This window comes from Polypterus senegalus, chromosome 14 (genome assembly GCF_016835505.1).
Source record: "Polypterus senegalus isolate Bchr_013 chromosome 14, ASM1683550v1, whole genome shotgun sequence".
Taxonomy (NCBI): Eukaryota; Metazoa; Chordata; class Cladistia; order Polypteriformes; family Polypteridae; genus Polypterus; species Polypterus senegalus.
The window spans coordinates 128,735,998-128,751,045 of NC_053167.1; the positions used below are offsets into that span (position 1 = coordinate 128,735,998).

A 15,048-nucleotide genomic window follows, 5' to 3' on the forward strand; every position below is an offset into this window, starting at 1 on the left:
TTTTCAAAAAGTTTTTCTGAAGGTTAAATAAAATTTGTTCACCAGTCATTCTAAGTAAGTTTAAATCAACTCCGCCTATAATGATTGTGATGAACATGAAAAAAATCATGAGCAAGGATCAGGGACCTCATGTATAACACCATATGTAGAATTCACACTAAAACATGGCATATGGACAAAACTGGAAATGTCCAGATGCATAAAACTGTATGTATGCCAAGTTTAACACACGTCCCCTTTATAAATCTCAATGATTTATTATATTACATATCTTACACTTCAATATTGCTGCTACTTCTTTGTCCTATCTTTGCGCAATGTCTTGTCTTCTTTGTGTTTTAATTTTTAATTTTACATTTTTAAATTTAATTCTATTTTTAATTTATTATTTGCACATCATGTTGTTACACTGTGGACCCTGAGCTTTGCAATTTCGTCTATCTGTATACTTGTATATGGTTGAGATGACAATAAAGTTCACTTTGACTTTGAAATTTAATGCACATGCACGTGTCTACAGCCCCACTGTGACTCTTCCCAGAATTTCACATATTTGAAGATGCAAATCAATATAAGTAGCCCCTTCAATTCAGTGTACATGCAAAAGAAAATGACAAAAGTACATGGAATAAAGAATTTCAGCGAATGCAAAGTGGAGGCAATGAAAAACGTACTATTTGTTGGTGTAAGCAACAAAAGGAAGTTATGGAGTGATACAGTGTGGCAGAGACACTCGATAAGTTGAGAAAGTTGCACAGTGCCTGATATAAAAATAAAGTGGTCAGATATCAAATTTAACATGAAAAGGCAAGTCACAACCCACTGTCTGTTTATACTGTTTCAGAAAATATTACAAAACCTGACCCCTGTGCCAAGGATGCAAATCTACGTGGTAATGGTGCTGCTCTGCTCAGCACATCTTCAGGAGCAGGCTGCTCAGGCTGGATGGCCATTTGGCTGTGTGCTGACAGACACTGTTCTGGAGTCACAAAGTGCAATAATGGATGCTGTAAAGGATGTGGCCAATGAACCAAGGAATATATGGACTGTACTATGTGATATTGACCAAAAATTAAATGAATTGGTTAAGAAATAAATACTGCATCTGATTACCTTTTTTCACATTCTGTTAATTATATTCAAATGAAGTTGTAACACTGTCCGATTTGGTGTCATTTGGTGGGACAGGCTCATCATACTACATCCCTTCACATTCGTGCAAGTCACGATTTTGTGGCACATTATTCAGCATACTATAGGCTTGCACAATGCGATTCAGTTTCTGTAGACTACACAATACCACTAAGCAAATTCATTCTCTGAAGGTGCCTTTATAGTATAGTATCGGCACACAGCACCACAACATATCGATTCTCTACTCTTTACGTGCCTTTTGCCGCATGAGTTGGAAAACGCAATTGACTATGCAGAGGTGCCGTTTTTTTTAAGCTCTCCTACTACAGATGATGCAATGTCAGCTCTTTCTTTTGGTGATTCATCCCTGGCTAATGTAACTTGTCCAGCACCGTTTCAATACCAATGTGCGTGCAGTGGACTACTATAATTACATATGGAAAACCGGACATTGCTGCAAATTGCACTTGCATGTTTGCCAGTTCAACGACAGTATAAGAAAATCTTATATATCTGGATGACAAGCAGATAATACCATCCCATATAAGCTGGCATGGTGCGACTCGGTGATTTTTGTGAAATACCCAATCGGTCATCAAGTACACGTTGAAAAGATCCTGTGGCTAAAAACTTGACAGTGGATAGAGCTTGCAAAGGAGCAGGTAGAGCACAATTCCTCAGAGTCTGCCTTTGTAAAACCAGCGCCAGTTCAGCACAGCTCTTGGAAATTGAAATTTACTTAGAAGCCAGCCATCAACAGTCAAAACCATGCAAAAACTTGCGTATACATTGGGTGAGGCTGCTGTAAAAATGTGTGTGGCTCTACGGCAAGTTTATTTTTCACACACCTGGAAGTGTGCGTGGAAACGGGTGTACGCAACATTTTTGTGTGTATGCACTGTTTATACATGAGGCCCCAGAACAAGAAGTGTTTAGAATATGTATGGTTCTTTCTGTTGTTTACAGATATTTTGGTATACCCCAGGATGACAGTTCAAGCAGTACAACATGTAAAGATAAAACTTGTTGCTGAATATGAAAAGGCCATCCAGGCATATGCGGCCCTCCTGTTTCCCTACTAACCAAAGTTCAATAAAGTGTTTGCTTACTGTAGGAGCAGACAAGCAGCAGATGGAAGAAGATAACAAACACAATGACATACCATATTACAAAACACAGTTTCACTTAACTGTGCCCAGATATTACTCATACTTTGTCAGTGCTCAAATAACTACTGTAACAAGGCGCTATATTGGCGCCCGACCCGACACTGATAGACACAGAGGAACACGTAAAAATAAAACAAATATTTATTGTTCTTCAGCTGGTGAACACGTCTTCCCAGTGCCCCTCAGCCACAGCACAATTCCATAAGCATAAACAAGTCACCAAAAGCAAGCACAAAGCACACTGGTCTTCACCACCAGACAAAGAACTCCTGCAATGTTACTTTCTTGGTTGCTTATGCTTGGTTTTTAAATAAAATTTGGATTTGTTCAAATGTTCCTTTTTTTCCCCTGTGCTTAAAACTCATTAAAAAAAAGTGTTTACAGCGATCAGGTCGTAAGGCTATTTGCGTGAACTCTTGCAATGTTAGTTTTCTCTGTTGTTCAAGGTTTTCTCAGTGTTATTCAATGTTTTTACATTTAGTTTACTATTACGATGTGCATTCTATGGTATAATTAACTACATTTGTGCTTAAAAATCTTTAAAAAAAATATACATACAGTTCGTACGCACACAGCAAAATGGTTAACCTGTCCTTCATTGGTTTATGGCCGGGCATAGCCTTCTCTTCCTGCTTAATGTAGGTCCTCTTCGGCATCCTCTTCCAGAACAATCCAGGTCTCGTCGCAGTTGAAGACTTGTTGCGGGATGTAGCCTTCTTCCTCCACTAATTTTGTGAAACCTTTCATAAATTCTTTCACAGATTCAGTGTTGGAACTAGCAGCCTCTCCATGCCTTACCACTCAAACCATTCTCTACTGGTTTTAAATTCCTCACTTTCGCCACTCGTAGAAGGATAGTTTTGCAGCAAATCGCCATGAATCTTCCTGGCTTTCTCACATAACATCGCCTCGTTTACGCTATCCCCTGCAAGTTACTTCTCGTTCAGCCACACTAGCAACAGTTTTTCCACCTCTTCCAGCACTTGAGGCCTCTGCCTGGTTAACGCTGTAACTCCTTTTGCAACATCAGCTGCTTTAATAGATTCTTTCTGCTTTAATATAGTCGAAATCGTAGATTTTGACTTCTTGTACTCGGCGGAAAAGATCAGTAACACGAACGCCACGCTCATACTTTTCAATAATTTCTTTCTTTACTTCGATTTCAATTTTCTTCAAAACTTTCTTCTCACCACTCTTCACTTGCTTAGAAGCCATGGTTAACTGCAAAAGCATACGTAATACTGTAGAGCACAAAGAGTTCACAGGTAAAGCACGCACGTCTGACTGAGAACAATGAACAGGGAGAGGCTGAACACGTGCTTAAAGACAGTAATCTGTGCGTACGAACCGGAAAGGTAATGGAATAGAATACAAAGAGTTCACAGCGAAAGCACGCACGCACGTGCAAGCACGCACGTCTGACCGAGAACAATGCAACACATGTGGAAATCATCGGCGCCCACAAACGGAAAGGGAAACCGGCTTGTTCGTATACCAAGTGTGTGGTCGTGAACCGAGGCAAAAGTTTGGCGAACTTTTTGGTCGAAAACCGATTTGTAGATGTACCGAGACGTATGTGAACCAAGGTTCCACTGTACTTGGTTGAAAACCCTTTGACTTGGCCATTCAAGACTTTCCACTTCTTTGCTTTAATAAACTCCTGGGTTGCTTTGGCTGTATGTTTTGGGTCATTGTCCATCTGTATCATGAAACGCCGCCCAATCAATTTGACTGCATTTAGCTGGATTTGAGCAGATAGTATGTCTATGAACACCTCTGAATTCATTCGGCTGCTTCTGTCCTGTGTCACATCATCAATAAGCACTAGTGTCCCAGTGCCACTGGCAGCCTGTGACGATGCGTGTTCTGGCTCCACGCTCCCATTGCTATACAGGAGCACTTGAACCCAACACCATCGGTAACGTCACCGATGAGCTAGTCAGTGTAGGCAATAACTGAGCAAGGGGATGGTACAACGTGCAAAAGTGCTTTTATTAAAATGAATTCAAAACAGTGTTCAATATATAAATAGTGCAATGAGTCCCAAAATCTTCATTAAATAAATAATCCATAAAACATGGGGGTTAAAATCAATAAATAGAAACAATCCTTTAAAACCAGAGGTAAAATGTTTCTTACAGGAAGCAGTCTTTAAAAACAACGATAACAACAACAACAAATCCGGTGCTTCTTTTCTGTTAGCGTCTCATGTGTTTATCCCGTTTGGGCTTAGCAGCAGGCAAGACGCTCTCTGCAGCTGCCCTCTTCTTTGCACACACCTATGAGACTTCTAGACCTCCCGATCCCTGGCTTTGGTTTGGCAGGCCTTCCAGCCTCGGAGACTTGGCTTCCCTGATAACCAGGATGCTCATGCCAGGGAGTTTACCACCTAAGCCTCCCAACTCCCGCAGCCTTCTCGGCCTTACGCGGCCAGTCATCCTTCTCTGGTTACTCCCGCTACCTGGTCGCTCAGCGGGAGCAACAACCAACTCTAACTCCTGGGTGTTGGCCTAACACCCAGGTTCTCGCAGCTGCCCTCGAGCGCTCATTTGCTCGCTCGTCCGTTCTTCGTGGCTCTCTCTCTTGCACCGACCTGCTTCCTCTCTCGCTCCTGGTAACCTCCGTCCTTTCTCCTTCTTTCATTTCTTTCTCAACATTCCCCCCAACCGACTCGCGCTTCTTTTTAAAGAGCGAGGGGCCTTAGCAGCCTATTAGCCACGGGAACGAATCACAGATGTGGGCAGTTCCTCACCTGTGCACTCGGTGAGAAACGCCCACACCGCAGAACCGCCCCGTGGCTTGCTATGGCTCAACGACTCCTTGCTAAGCCGCTGCGAGAGCAGTGATTATTTATTTAAAATAGGCCCTTACTGAGGATGCTGTGGACCCGCTATACCGCCCAAGCCATCACACTGCCTGACTCCACCGTGATTTACAGATGATGTGGTATGCTTTGGATAATGAGCTGTTCCACGCCCTCTCCATACTTTTTTCTTGCCATCATTCTGGTAGAGGTTGATCTTGGTTTCATCTGTCCAAAGAATGTTTTTCCAGAACTGTGCTGGCTTTTTTAGATGTTCTTTAGCAATCTCCAATCTAGCCTTTCTATTCTTGAAGCTTATGAGTGACTTGCACCTTGCAGTGCACCCTCTCTATTTACTTTCATGCAGTCTTCTCTTTATGGTAGACTTGGATATCGATACGCCGACCCCCTGGAGAGTGTTGTTCACTTGGTTGGCTGTTGTAAAGGGGTTTCTCTTCACCATGGAAATGATTCTGCAATCATCCACCACTGTTGTCTTCCGTGGACGTCCAGGTCTTTTTGCGTTGCCGAGTTCACCAGTGCTTGCTTTCTTTCTCAGGGTGTACCAAACTGTAGATTTTGCCACTCGTAATATTGTAGCAATTTCTCAGATAGGATTTTTCTGTTTTTGCAGCTTAAGGATAGCTTCTTTCACCTACATGGAGAGCTCCTTTGACCGCATGTTGTCTGTTCATGGCAAAAATCTTCCACATGCAAGCACCACACCTCAAATCAACTCCAGGCCTTTTATCTGCTTAATTGATAATGACATAACGACAGACTTGCCCACACCTGCCCATAAAATAGCCTTTGAGTCAATTGTCCAATTACTTTTGAGTCCCTGAAATGAAGGGATTGTGTTAAAAAATGCTTTAGTTGCCTAACATTTCTATGCAATCTTTTTATTCAACCCACTGAATTAAAGCTGAAAGTCTGCACTTCAACTGTATCTGAGTTGTTTCATTTAAAATTAATTGTGGTAATGTACAGAACCAAAATTAGAAAAAAGTTGTCTCTGTCCAAATATTTATGGACCTAACTGTACCTACCTATGCCATACATAAGGAAGAATTCAAAGCTTTTATAGAGAGTTTCACAGCCATAATATTTACTGTGCTGGTAATTGTTATAAAATAAATTCCTGCATGCATCATATTAATATATACAAGTGCATAAGCTGGAACCATTATAAATTATGTAAATCATAAAACAAATATAATATACACACGTACATCTATTATGAATTGTGATGTGCATCGTAATGAATTAAGAATTGTGTTTTTCCTTTTATAAAAAAGTCAAATGGTGAGAGACAACAATGCTTACTGACTAATTCATTCAAAAATAAGTAGAGGAGCTATAAAACAATATTTTTTGAAAAAAAAAATGTTATTTGAGATATAATATTTCTTGTATGTGTCTGCAGGGCTGTGTTCTCTGGTCACTTTTTGTGTTTCTTTTTATTCTTCTGTGTAGTTGAAAGGTTTTTTTTATATGTTTATTGTCATTTTATATTTAGTGTTTTGGTACATTTAAGTGCATTTTGAGGCAAAGGAGGCCTGGCCTGGCCAGGGAAGCCTTTTGGAAGCCTCACACTGCCTTTACATTATGGTATTTACACTAAATCATGTCAATTTAATATTATCATTGTGAGAAAATTACCAGGTTTTGGGCTCTAAATAGAAAGAATGTATATACAGTTCATGTCTATATGAGGCTGATTTTCATTCTATTTTGAGAACATATTGAAAATAATGAATATCAAATTTTAGGTAAGAATAATGCAGTATCAATTTATGTCCATATCACCCACCCCAACACTAAGTAGTTAAGAGAATGTAACTGACCTTAGACTACACAATTACATTCTCAAATTTTTTTGCTTTTGCCAACATTAATTTGAAACTCCTCTTTAAAATGTTGGATTAATGAAAACATGTATCATTAATATCTAAGCACAGTAGCAAAGTGGACACTCCATCACTTCTAAAAGATTGCAACTTAGCTTTAAAGTTTAAAATTCAAAGATACATATAGTAATCTTAACAGTACTAACAAAAAGCCTCTTATAGCCAAACTATGGAATCACCAATGATGAACACTACTTTACAGACATGCACCTGGGAGGCTAGTGCCAGTATTCATTTAAACTCTATTTATCTACAAAAACTATGTCACTTAATTTCTCAGTTTGTCTATCGACTATTAGATTTAAGTGTTTACATATTACAGCCACAATTCCAAAAAAGTTGGGGCATTGTGTAAAATGTAAATAGAAAAAGAATGCAAAATGCCTGTGAATAAAATATGAGTTTATGAGATTTGCAAATCATTGCACATTTTGCATTCTGTTTTTATTTACATTTTACACAGCGTCACAACTTTTTGTAATTTGGGTTGTACACACACAGAACACTCAAATGTATCAATATTAAAACAACTATATGCTGACTAATGCTCCCTAAATGCTTTTCCATTTCAGGTCACTTGGTCTTTACTTTAATCATAGATTAAAAGGCACAAGGATGTTGGTTGGATGGTCTATCAATGAGACAATCAGGCTGGAAGAAAGCTGTGACGTTGTCGCACAGCAGCTGTAAATATTTGCCTTGGAAAGCTATACTGGAAAGCAATGAAATTATTACTTTGTGACAAGCATTTAAAGTACTAACTTACACACTCTCTGTCTCGATTGCATGTTCACTTTAAGAGGGCTCCTGACTTAGTCAGCTCACTGACTTTTCAGACAGCTTCTTATCTGATGTTTTATCTAGAGCTCTCTGTCTGCATTTTTTCAATTTTTAGTCTTGCTCAATTGCTTGTGTGATATTAATGCAAATCCCACAACCTCCAATTAATTACTGACTTATGATTAATAATCTATTACTGTTTGCAAATTTCATCCACTAACCTTCATGTATTTAACGTAGAGTATAATGTATTAGCTAAGGCACTATTAAAAAGGTATCTTTATCAATTAAGGCTTAAAATTTTAACACTTAAGTGCTAGGTTATATTAGAGAATCTGTAGCCTGAAACTCACCCCAGAAAAGGAAATACAATACTAATTTGCTCACTAGATTTTCATTTAAAATAATTTATACTGTATAATGTATGTTTTCCTTTGCTTGTATCAGAAAACAATTCAACTTCAAGTGATTAGTAATTTATCTATAAAGTTCTTCATATAAGCCCTCAGTTTTTTTCACTTGATATATAAGTTGTACGTGCCAGGAAGGAAGGACAGGTAACCTGGCTAGAATAAAGGAAGGATTCCTAACCCGGCCAGGAGGTCATAAAAAGGATCGGGCGAATGGGCTCACTAGGAGCAGGTGACAGGACTCCCCAGAACTAAATTTGATCAGGACATCCGCAGAGTGACATGGGAGTTCGAGTCCGGAGTTACAGCCCTGTTGAGGTCTTTGGGGACCAGCAGAGGGTGCTGCTGGATGTATGGGGGACACTGCCCTGGTTTTCTTTCAACCCAGAAGTGCTTCAGACGACTAGTACAGGGGTAATGAAGTAGTTCCCGGGTCTAACTTAAAGAGAAGTCCTCTGCCTCACTTAAGGAGAGTCGGAGATAGGAGGCAGTGGGCAAAGCTCTTTTGGAGGAGAAATGAGGAATTGTGATTGGTTTATTTCACTGGTGGTTAAAGGAAGAAGGTGTCTTATCACATAAACATCATCAGTTTGAACCTAGAATTGTGTTGGGTATTGCAGTGTCTGTGGTTTGGGGCTCAGTGGTGCCCCCTTGTGATTACAATGTTTAACAATTTTTGGATAGGCTCATTGGAAATTAACCAAATACTCAAAAAATAGTTGAAGATCTAGTAGAAATCATAAATCATTTAAATTATGATTTTTCTTCTAAATCCAGGGCAACTTAATGTATAGTTTAACTCTTCATAAATCTCCTTTTGTAAAGTCACCATAAAGTCTTGTAGCTTTACCTATGATCAGCGGCTGACATTTTGAAAATTGTACTGCATTCTTAGGTTGAAATCAAGAAATAGCTCAAGTTACGCTTTATGGGAAAAAATACTTCCATGTGCTGCTTTATGTTACACATATTAAAACAATCCCATGGCAAATTTTTCTCACAAATTATTTTCTGAAATTTGTGACAAAATGATGCATTCCCATCTTGACAATTTAATCATATTTAGAGATTACAGATCACTTTTTATGCAAACAACTAAGTTCAAACAGATAAAAACACCCAACAGTACTTGTTACACAAAATACTGTATTATTCTTATTACGATGTTAAAAACAATTGCACTTTTACTTAGGGGGCCATTTGATAAAACAATCTGATACATGAATTAAGTTTCATCACAGGAAAAATATGAGCAGGCATAGAACATAAAAAGGCTGCAGTGTGAGTACTGGTTGTGAAATATTTAATTATATTTATCTTTTCATTACAGTGTGTGGACCACCAGGGGAGTGCACCGCCATCCAAACCCGAAACAGACAGATGTGGGACACAAGTTCAAGGCATAAGTTTTTTATTTTTCTCTAGTGGGAAATGTCTTCCCCCATTTTCTACAATCACAACACAATGTAACAATCTTCTTTTTCTTCTCTCCTTCCTCCACTCCTCCTGGCAAGCATTGTGTACTCCCACCCAATTCTGGCTCCCGGAGTGGTGGCTGCTGGCTCCTTTTATAAGGCACCCGGAAGTGTTTCAGGTCCTTGTTGATGCATTTCTGGCAGCACTTCTGGGTGTGGCGAAGGTCTGCACTCAAGGAGAAGTCTGAGGCACCGCTGCAACCCAGGAGGGCTGCCATCCAGTGTTCCCGGGGGAGGTCGTCTGTTACAATTGTTTATGGAAAACAAATGAATTCAGTGAGCCGCACTAAAGCAACTTTGTGTTTTAAGAAAAATCAACAAAAACTTAACACCACATAGTTCATTCATGGACATCTATAAAAATGAAAAGGCCATTCTGCAGCATTGCTTCAGACTGTTTCATTTGTATTACACCTCTCAAAAAACACATATTCACACACACTGTGCAGTGAAGTAGGGACTGATTGCAGTATAAACAGCAGGAAGCAAATGCCTCATTCACACAAAAACAGTTGATCATTTACAGTACTATTTGTCTTTCCTACATAAGCCATGTAGTACTAGGGTGTTGTACCGTGTTAGCCATTATGGATGCAGTGAGAAGTCAAGATAAATTACATCTTTTGTTGACTAACTAAAAAGATTACAATATGCAAGCTTTCGAGGGAACTCAGGCCCCTTCTTCAGGCAAGAAGTACAAGAAGGGGACTGAGTTGCCTGGCTGTCAGACAAGTAAATAAGTAAAATCTACAAAATATACAAGTTGAAGTGACCTCTCTCAAGGTAAATTCGAAACATTCAACTAATCCAAAATTGAAACTTCATAAAATACTAGCCATGTGCGCCCAACTACGTTGCGGGTGTTAAAGTTGTCTGTGAAGGACTCCCTGTTTAAACGCAGCTGCCATTGGTGAACTGGGCCCTTCGTCGCACAGCATTATGATTTTTTTTTATAAGGGAAACAAAATTACAAAAGAAAACCCTTGGACGTTGATTCAATGGGAACGGCCTACTTGAATCACAGTCCGAATAGTAATTGTGGTGGTGTGTGAGCATTTCTGCTTCTGTCCGTTCACAGTCCGTCTCGTTTTCAAAACGCTATCGTTTCCTCTCACGATGTCTTCTCAACCTTTCTCCAATCTCGCAGGTTGCTTTGTGGCAATCCAAAGAGTAAGGCAATATACACGGAGCAATGGTTATAAAAGCGGGACACATATGTATCCAGGCTCTTTAAATCATAAATATGGATCACTTCACTGACATGTGAGCAAGCCACGATACAACTGTGAGACGCACAGCATTCACCGGCTACAACGTAACAATAATAATTTCCAGAACGTGCTGTTACTGTCATTCATTTAACCCACTGTCCTTCTTTCATTCATATGTTAAGTAGGCACGTACCTTTTATCTTCGGAAATCTCATTCTCTAACCAGGCCTCGTGAGCTAACCAGTGTAACACTGTCCACCACCCCTTTCGTTATTCCGGCACATTGTTGACATCCATGAGTAACAACAACATACTAAACTGGAAGATGGTCTACGCATGCGTTGAATTCGCGGATCAAGATCTAAATGAAGATCTCTTTAGTTAATTTAAAGCACAACAATTTATTTAGTTTGAATGTCTATGTTTTGAGGTGTGACTGGAGTACTACAGTCTTCAGTATTATAAGCCTGGAGGAGATTCTTAATGCAATGCCTATGTTTTAGCTGTCTCTCTACTGCCATCTAGTGCTTCTTCTTCTAATTAATTCGCAGACAAACAAAGATCAAGATCCAAATGAAGATTATATATAGATTCCTCTGTTTTAAGATATACAAATTTGCAAATTCACCAGTGCCTTTCAATAGGACATTTTGAATTTCCAGAAATTTGTACAGCACTCTCTATTTGAGATATCTCAAAAAAATGAACTTTTTACACATTTACTTGAAAGTGTTTAAAAAATAAAAAAAAAAAATCGGGCCACCAGAAGTCTATTTGTTTTATGTGGAAAAACAGACTAAGAGACAAACAACCAGACAGACAGACATAGCAACTACAATTGTTACTTTCACATTAAATGCAAATACACTTAAAAAAACAAAAAAGAAAAAAAAAACCCACAGAAATACGAAATAATGTTTGCAAGTGCTACACATTACCTTCTAATTAATTAAATATATCAAGGCAGTAGAAATGGTTTGTACTAAGCTTTCTTCTTAAACTCTTACATTTATCCATCCATCCATCCATTTTCTAACCCGCTGAATCCGAACAGGGTCACGGGGGTCTGCTGGAGCCAATCCCAGCCAACACAGGGCACAAGGCAGGAACCAATCCTGGGCAGGGTGCCAACCCACCGCAGGACACACACAAACACACCCACACACCAAGCACACACTATGGCCAATTTAGAATCGCCAATCCACCTAACCTGCATGTCTTTGGATTGTGGGAGGAAACCGGAGCGCCCGGAGGAAACCCACGCAGACACGGGGAGAACATGCAAACTCCACGCAGGAAGGACCCGGGAAGCGAACCCGGGTCTCCTAACTGCGAGGCAGCAGCGCTACCACTGCGCCACCGTGCCGCCCCTCTTACATTTATTCTGTATAAAATATTTCCATTTATAACCAAGGTAATTGTAATGTATGGAAGCACATTACTTTAATTCCCTGTATTTCAAACATTTATGATTTATTTTATTATAATGCATTGTTTATAGCTGAAGTGGAATATATTCTTTGGCATGGTTCTGTTTCTCAGGTGTAGGACTTTTAATAATGCAAACAAAATTATAATTACTCTTTATCCTAAGGACAATTACTAAACTTTTGTTGCAGAGAGATCTAATGGCATGTTTTACTAAAGTGTTGTCCATTTTAGTTTCTATTAATGGGTAAAACAACAAAAGCCATAAGTTAATCATTAATATATTATACTCACCTATTAGGATAACTTTACTTAAATGCAGAAACAATGTCACTTTTTCAGAAGAAAACCTATTTAATAAACACAGACCAAAAGATATTTAGAAATACTACTTTGGAAATATTCAACAAATGTATTATAAATTATTTTATTTACAACATACTTAAAATGGTAAACAGTTATGATTACCTTTCACCATAGTATTAGCACAAGAAACTTGCATTTGGTGTAAACATATCAGAAAGAACACAGGAATAAAGATGAGTGTGTAACTACTATATATTTTTAAGTCAGAACAGTACAGTATTAAAAAATGAATAAGCAATTAGTATAACGTATATGCTGTATAGTAATCAACTAAAAAATCTAAATGTATGAGGGTATTCTTAAGTTGTACTGTATATGTTTAAGTACTTTCTTGTCAATGCAAAGAGCCTGCTGCTCCGCACAAGCCTAACGTGAATCTGCATGTCAATGTGCATATACAATAGCATGCAAACTTCGCCAAAAGGTTTAGTTATTGATCCAAGAAAAATTGCAATGGGCAAGAGAGGTATTCTAAGTAAGTCTAATTGCAGCATGATTGCTGGTGCCAAATGTGCCAAAAATCTGCAGGAACTATGTGATGCAGTGTTTCCAGCACCTTCTTGAATCCATGAACCCAATTCAGTTTTGTAGTAATAAGGGATTGGACTAACTACTCAGTACCATAGATACTGTGGATGTCAACTACAATATATACAGTAGGAATCATCAAATAGATGTGGCATGGGGCCAAGATTTCGCAGAGTAAATACACCTCACATACTTAGACACATTCCCTCACTCACTCCTGGATGCTGTCATGCAATCATCCACATCACACACATGAGTAATTATCAAGAACACATCGCATTCTACTTTTATTATTATTTCAAACCTGCAAGTTCAATCATTTTAACACCTATTTCTATTTCATGAATATTCACAGTGGCTGTACACATTCATGTAAATTTTACTGATTAGCCAGGAAGTAACACTCAAAATCCACATTACAAGTTAGTCATCAGAATGAGTTAGCTAGCAGAAAATGTCTTTGACAAAATTGATACCGAGAATCATGATTCAGTGACAACTAAATGAAAAAAGTATGTCTTTATAATGACATATTCTGAAATGCTCAGCCATTTTATCAAGCCAATTTATCACTTTTTTTTTTTAGAAGTGTGGCACTTTCAGTGAATCTTATCAAGCACAGATGGAGGCCTAAGGTAAGAAAAAAAACTGAAGCTTACAAATCAGAGCGGGAAAATACTCACCCATTCACTAACTTAACAAGAATGTGTAAAAACTGCTTCGTTCTAAGTTACATGGATATTGACTAAGTACAATAAAGCACTCACTAATGCAAAAGTATTAAAAGGAATGTGTTGCAGTTTTATTGTTAGAGTTTGCTACTGATAAATCATTAGATATTGTTATTGAATCTCTGAAACAGGAACCTCTGTTCTCTGCACATCTTAGCAGAGAATAACTAAATCCTTAGTCGTTGATGAACCAACAGACAACACAACCATGTCAAAACTATGCATTTATATTCCAGATTTTTACAGAACAGAATTCAGAGAGGAACAAAAGGCATGTGGGAGGTGGGTGAGGGACCAGAGGGTGCCTGACCACCTTCCCCTTTTACTCAAAGTGTGGTTTTTGAGTGCTTGTACCCCTAGTATTTGAAGGAAAACCCTCCACCCTACCCCATCCCATCCACCATCTTTTCAAACATCAAACATTAAGACAATTATTTAATTTATAAGTTCTCTCCTACAACTGAAAAAAATATGTTGGAGGATGGCTTGGGACAAATCTGGCAAAAGAAATTCTGAGTGGGCTGCAGTAATCCTTGGGTAGAAAATAGAGTGGTTGCATCTCTCCAAATGAAGCTCTACTTTCATTTTCAATTGCAATAAACAAGTGTTCCATATTAACATTTATTTATTTAATATTTCATGCCATTTCCATGTTATTAATAAAACAGACTATAATATGATCATATCTTCGACATTTTCCAACATTCACCTTCTTTAACACATTTGTTGTATTGGAAAAAGCCTCAGAATGGTACAGGAAGGACTGACACACTGACATCAGCAACAGTTAATGGTCCTTGGAAGGATCAGTTATTAGCTCTTTCTGATGTGGACTCAAACTAACTCTTGCTGATGGCCTTGGAAGATGCCTGGTAAAGTACTTAAATCTCCTCAGGAGAACAGTGGTCTTTGTATGCTCTCATCATCTAGCCATCTGTCTGCTCATTATTTTATAGTCCATTTATCACACTGTTCATAGTAAATCTCTTTTAATCCTGTTCTCTCACCCTGGAAGGCTCTTATTTTTATGCTTACTCACAGATCTAAGTTACAACAGCAACGTTAATGCAAGATAAAAGTGTTATACTGTATGTGGAATATCC

At 38.6% G+C, this 15,048-nt stretch overlaps 1 protein-coding gene across 5 annotated transcripts in view; it reads right to left on the reverse strand.

Annotated features, from left to right (window-relative positions):
• Positions 1-15,048, reverse strand: part of lepr (leptin receptor) — a 275,136-nt gene that overhangs the window by 135,814 nt on the left and 124,274 nt on the right. For all 5 annotated transcript variants that reach the window (XM_039735320.1, XM_039735323.1, XM_039735322.1 and 2 more), the window contains exon 3: positions 12,615-12,670. In XM_039735320.1, coding sequence (XP_039591254.1) covers positions 12,615-12,670 — 56 coding nt within the window. The remainder of the gene's footprint in view (positions 1-12,614; positions 12,671-15,048) is intronic.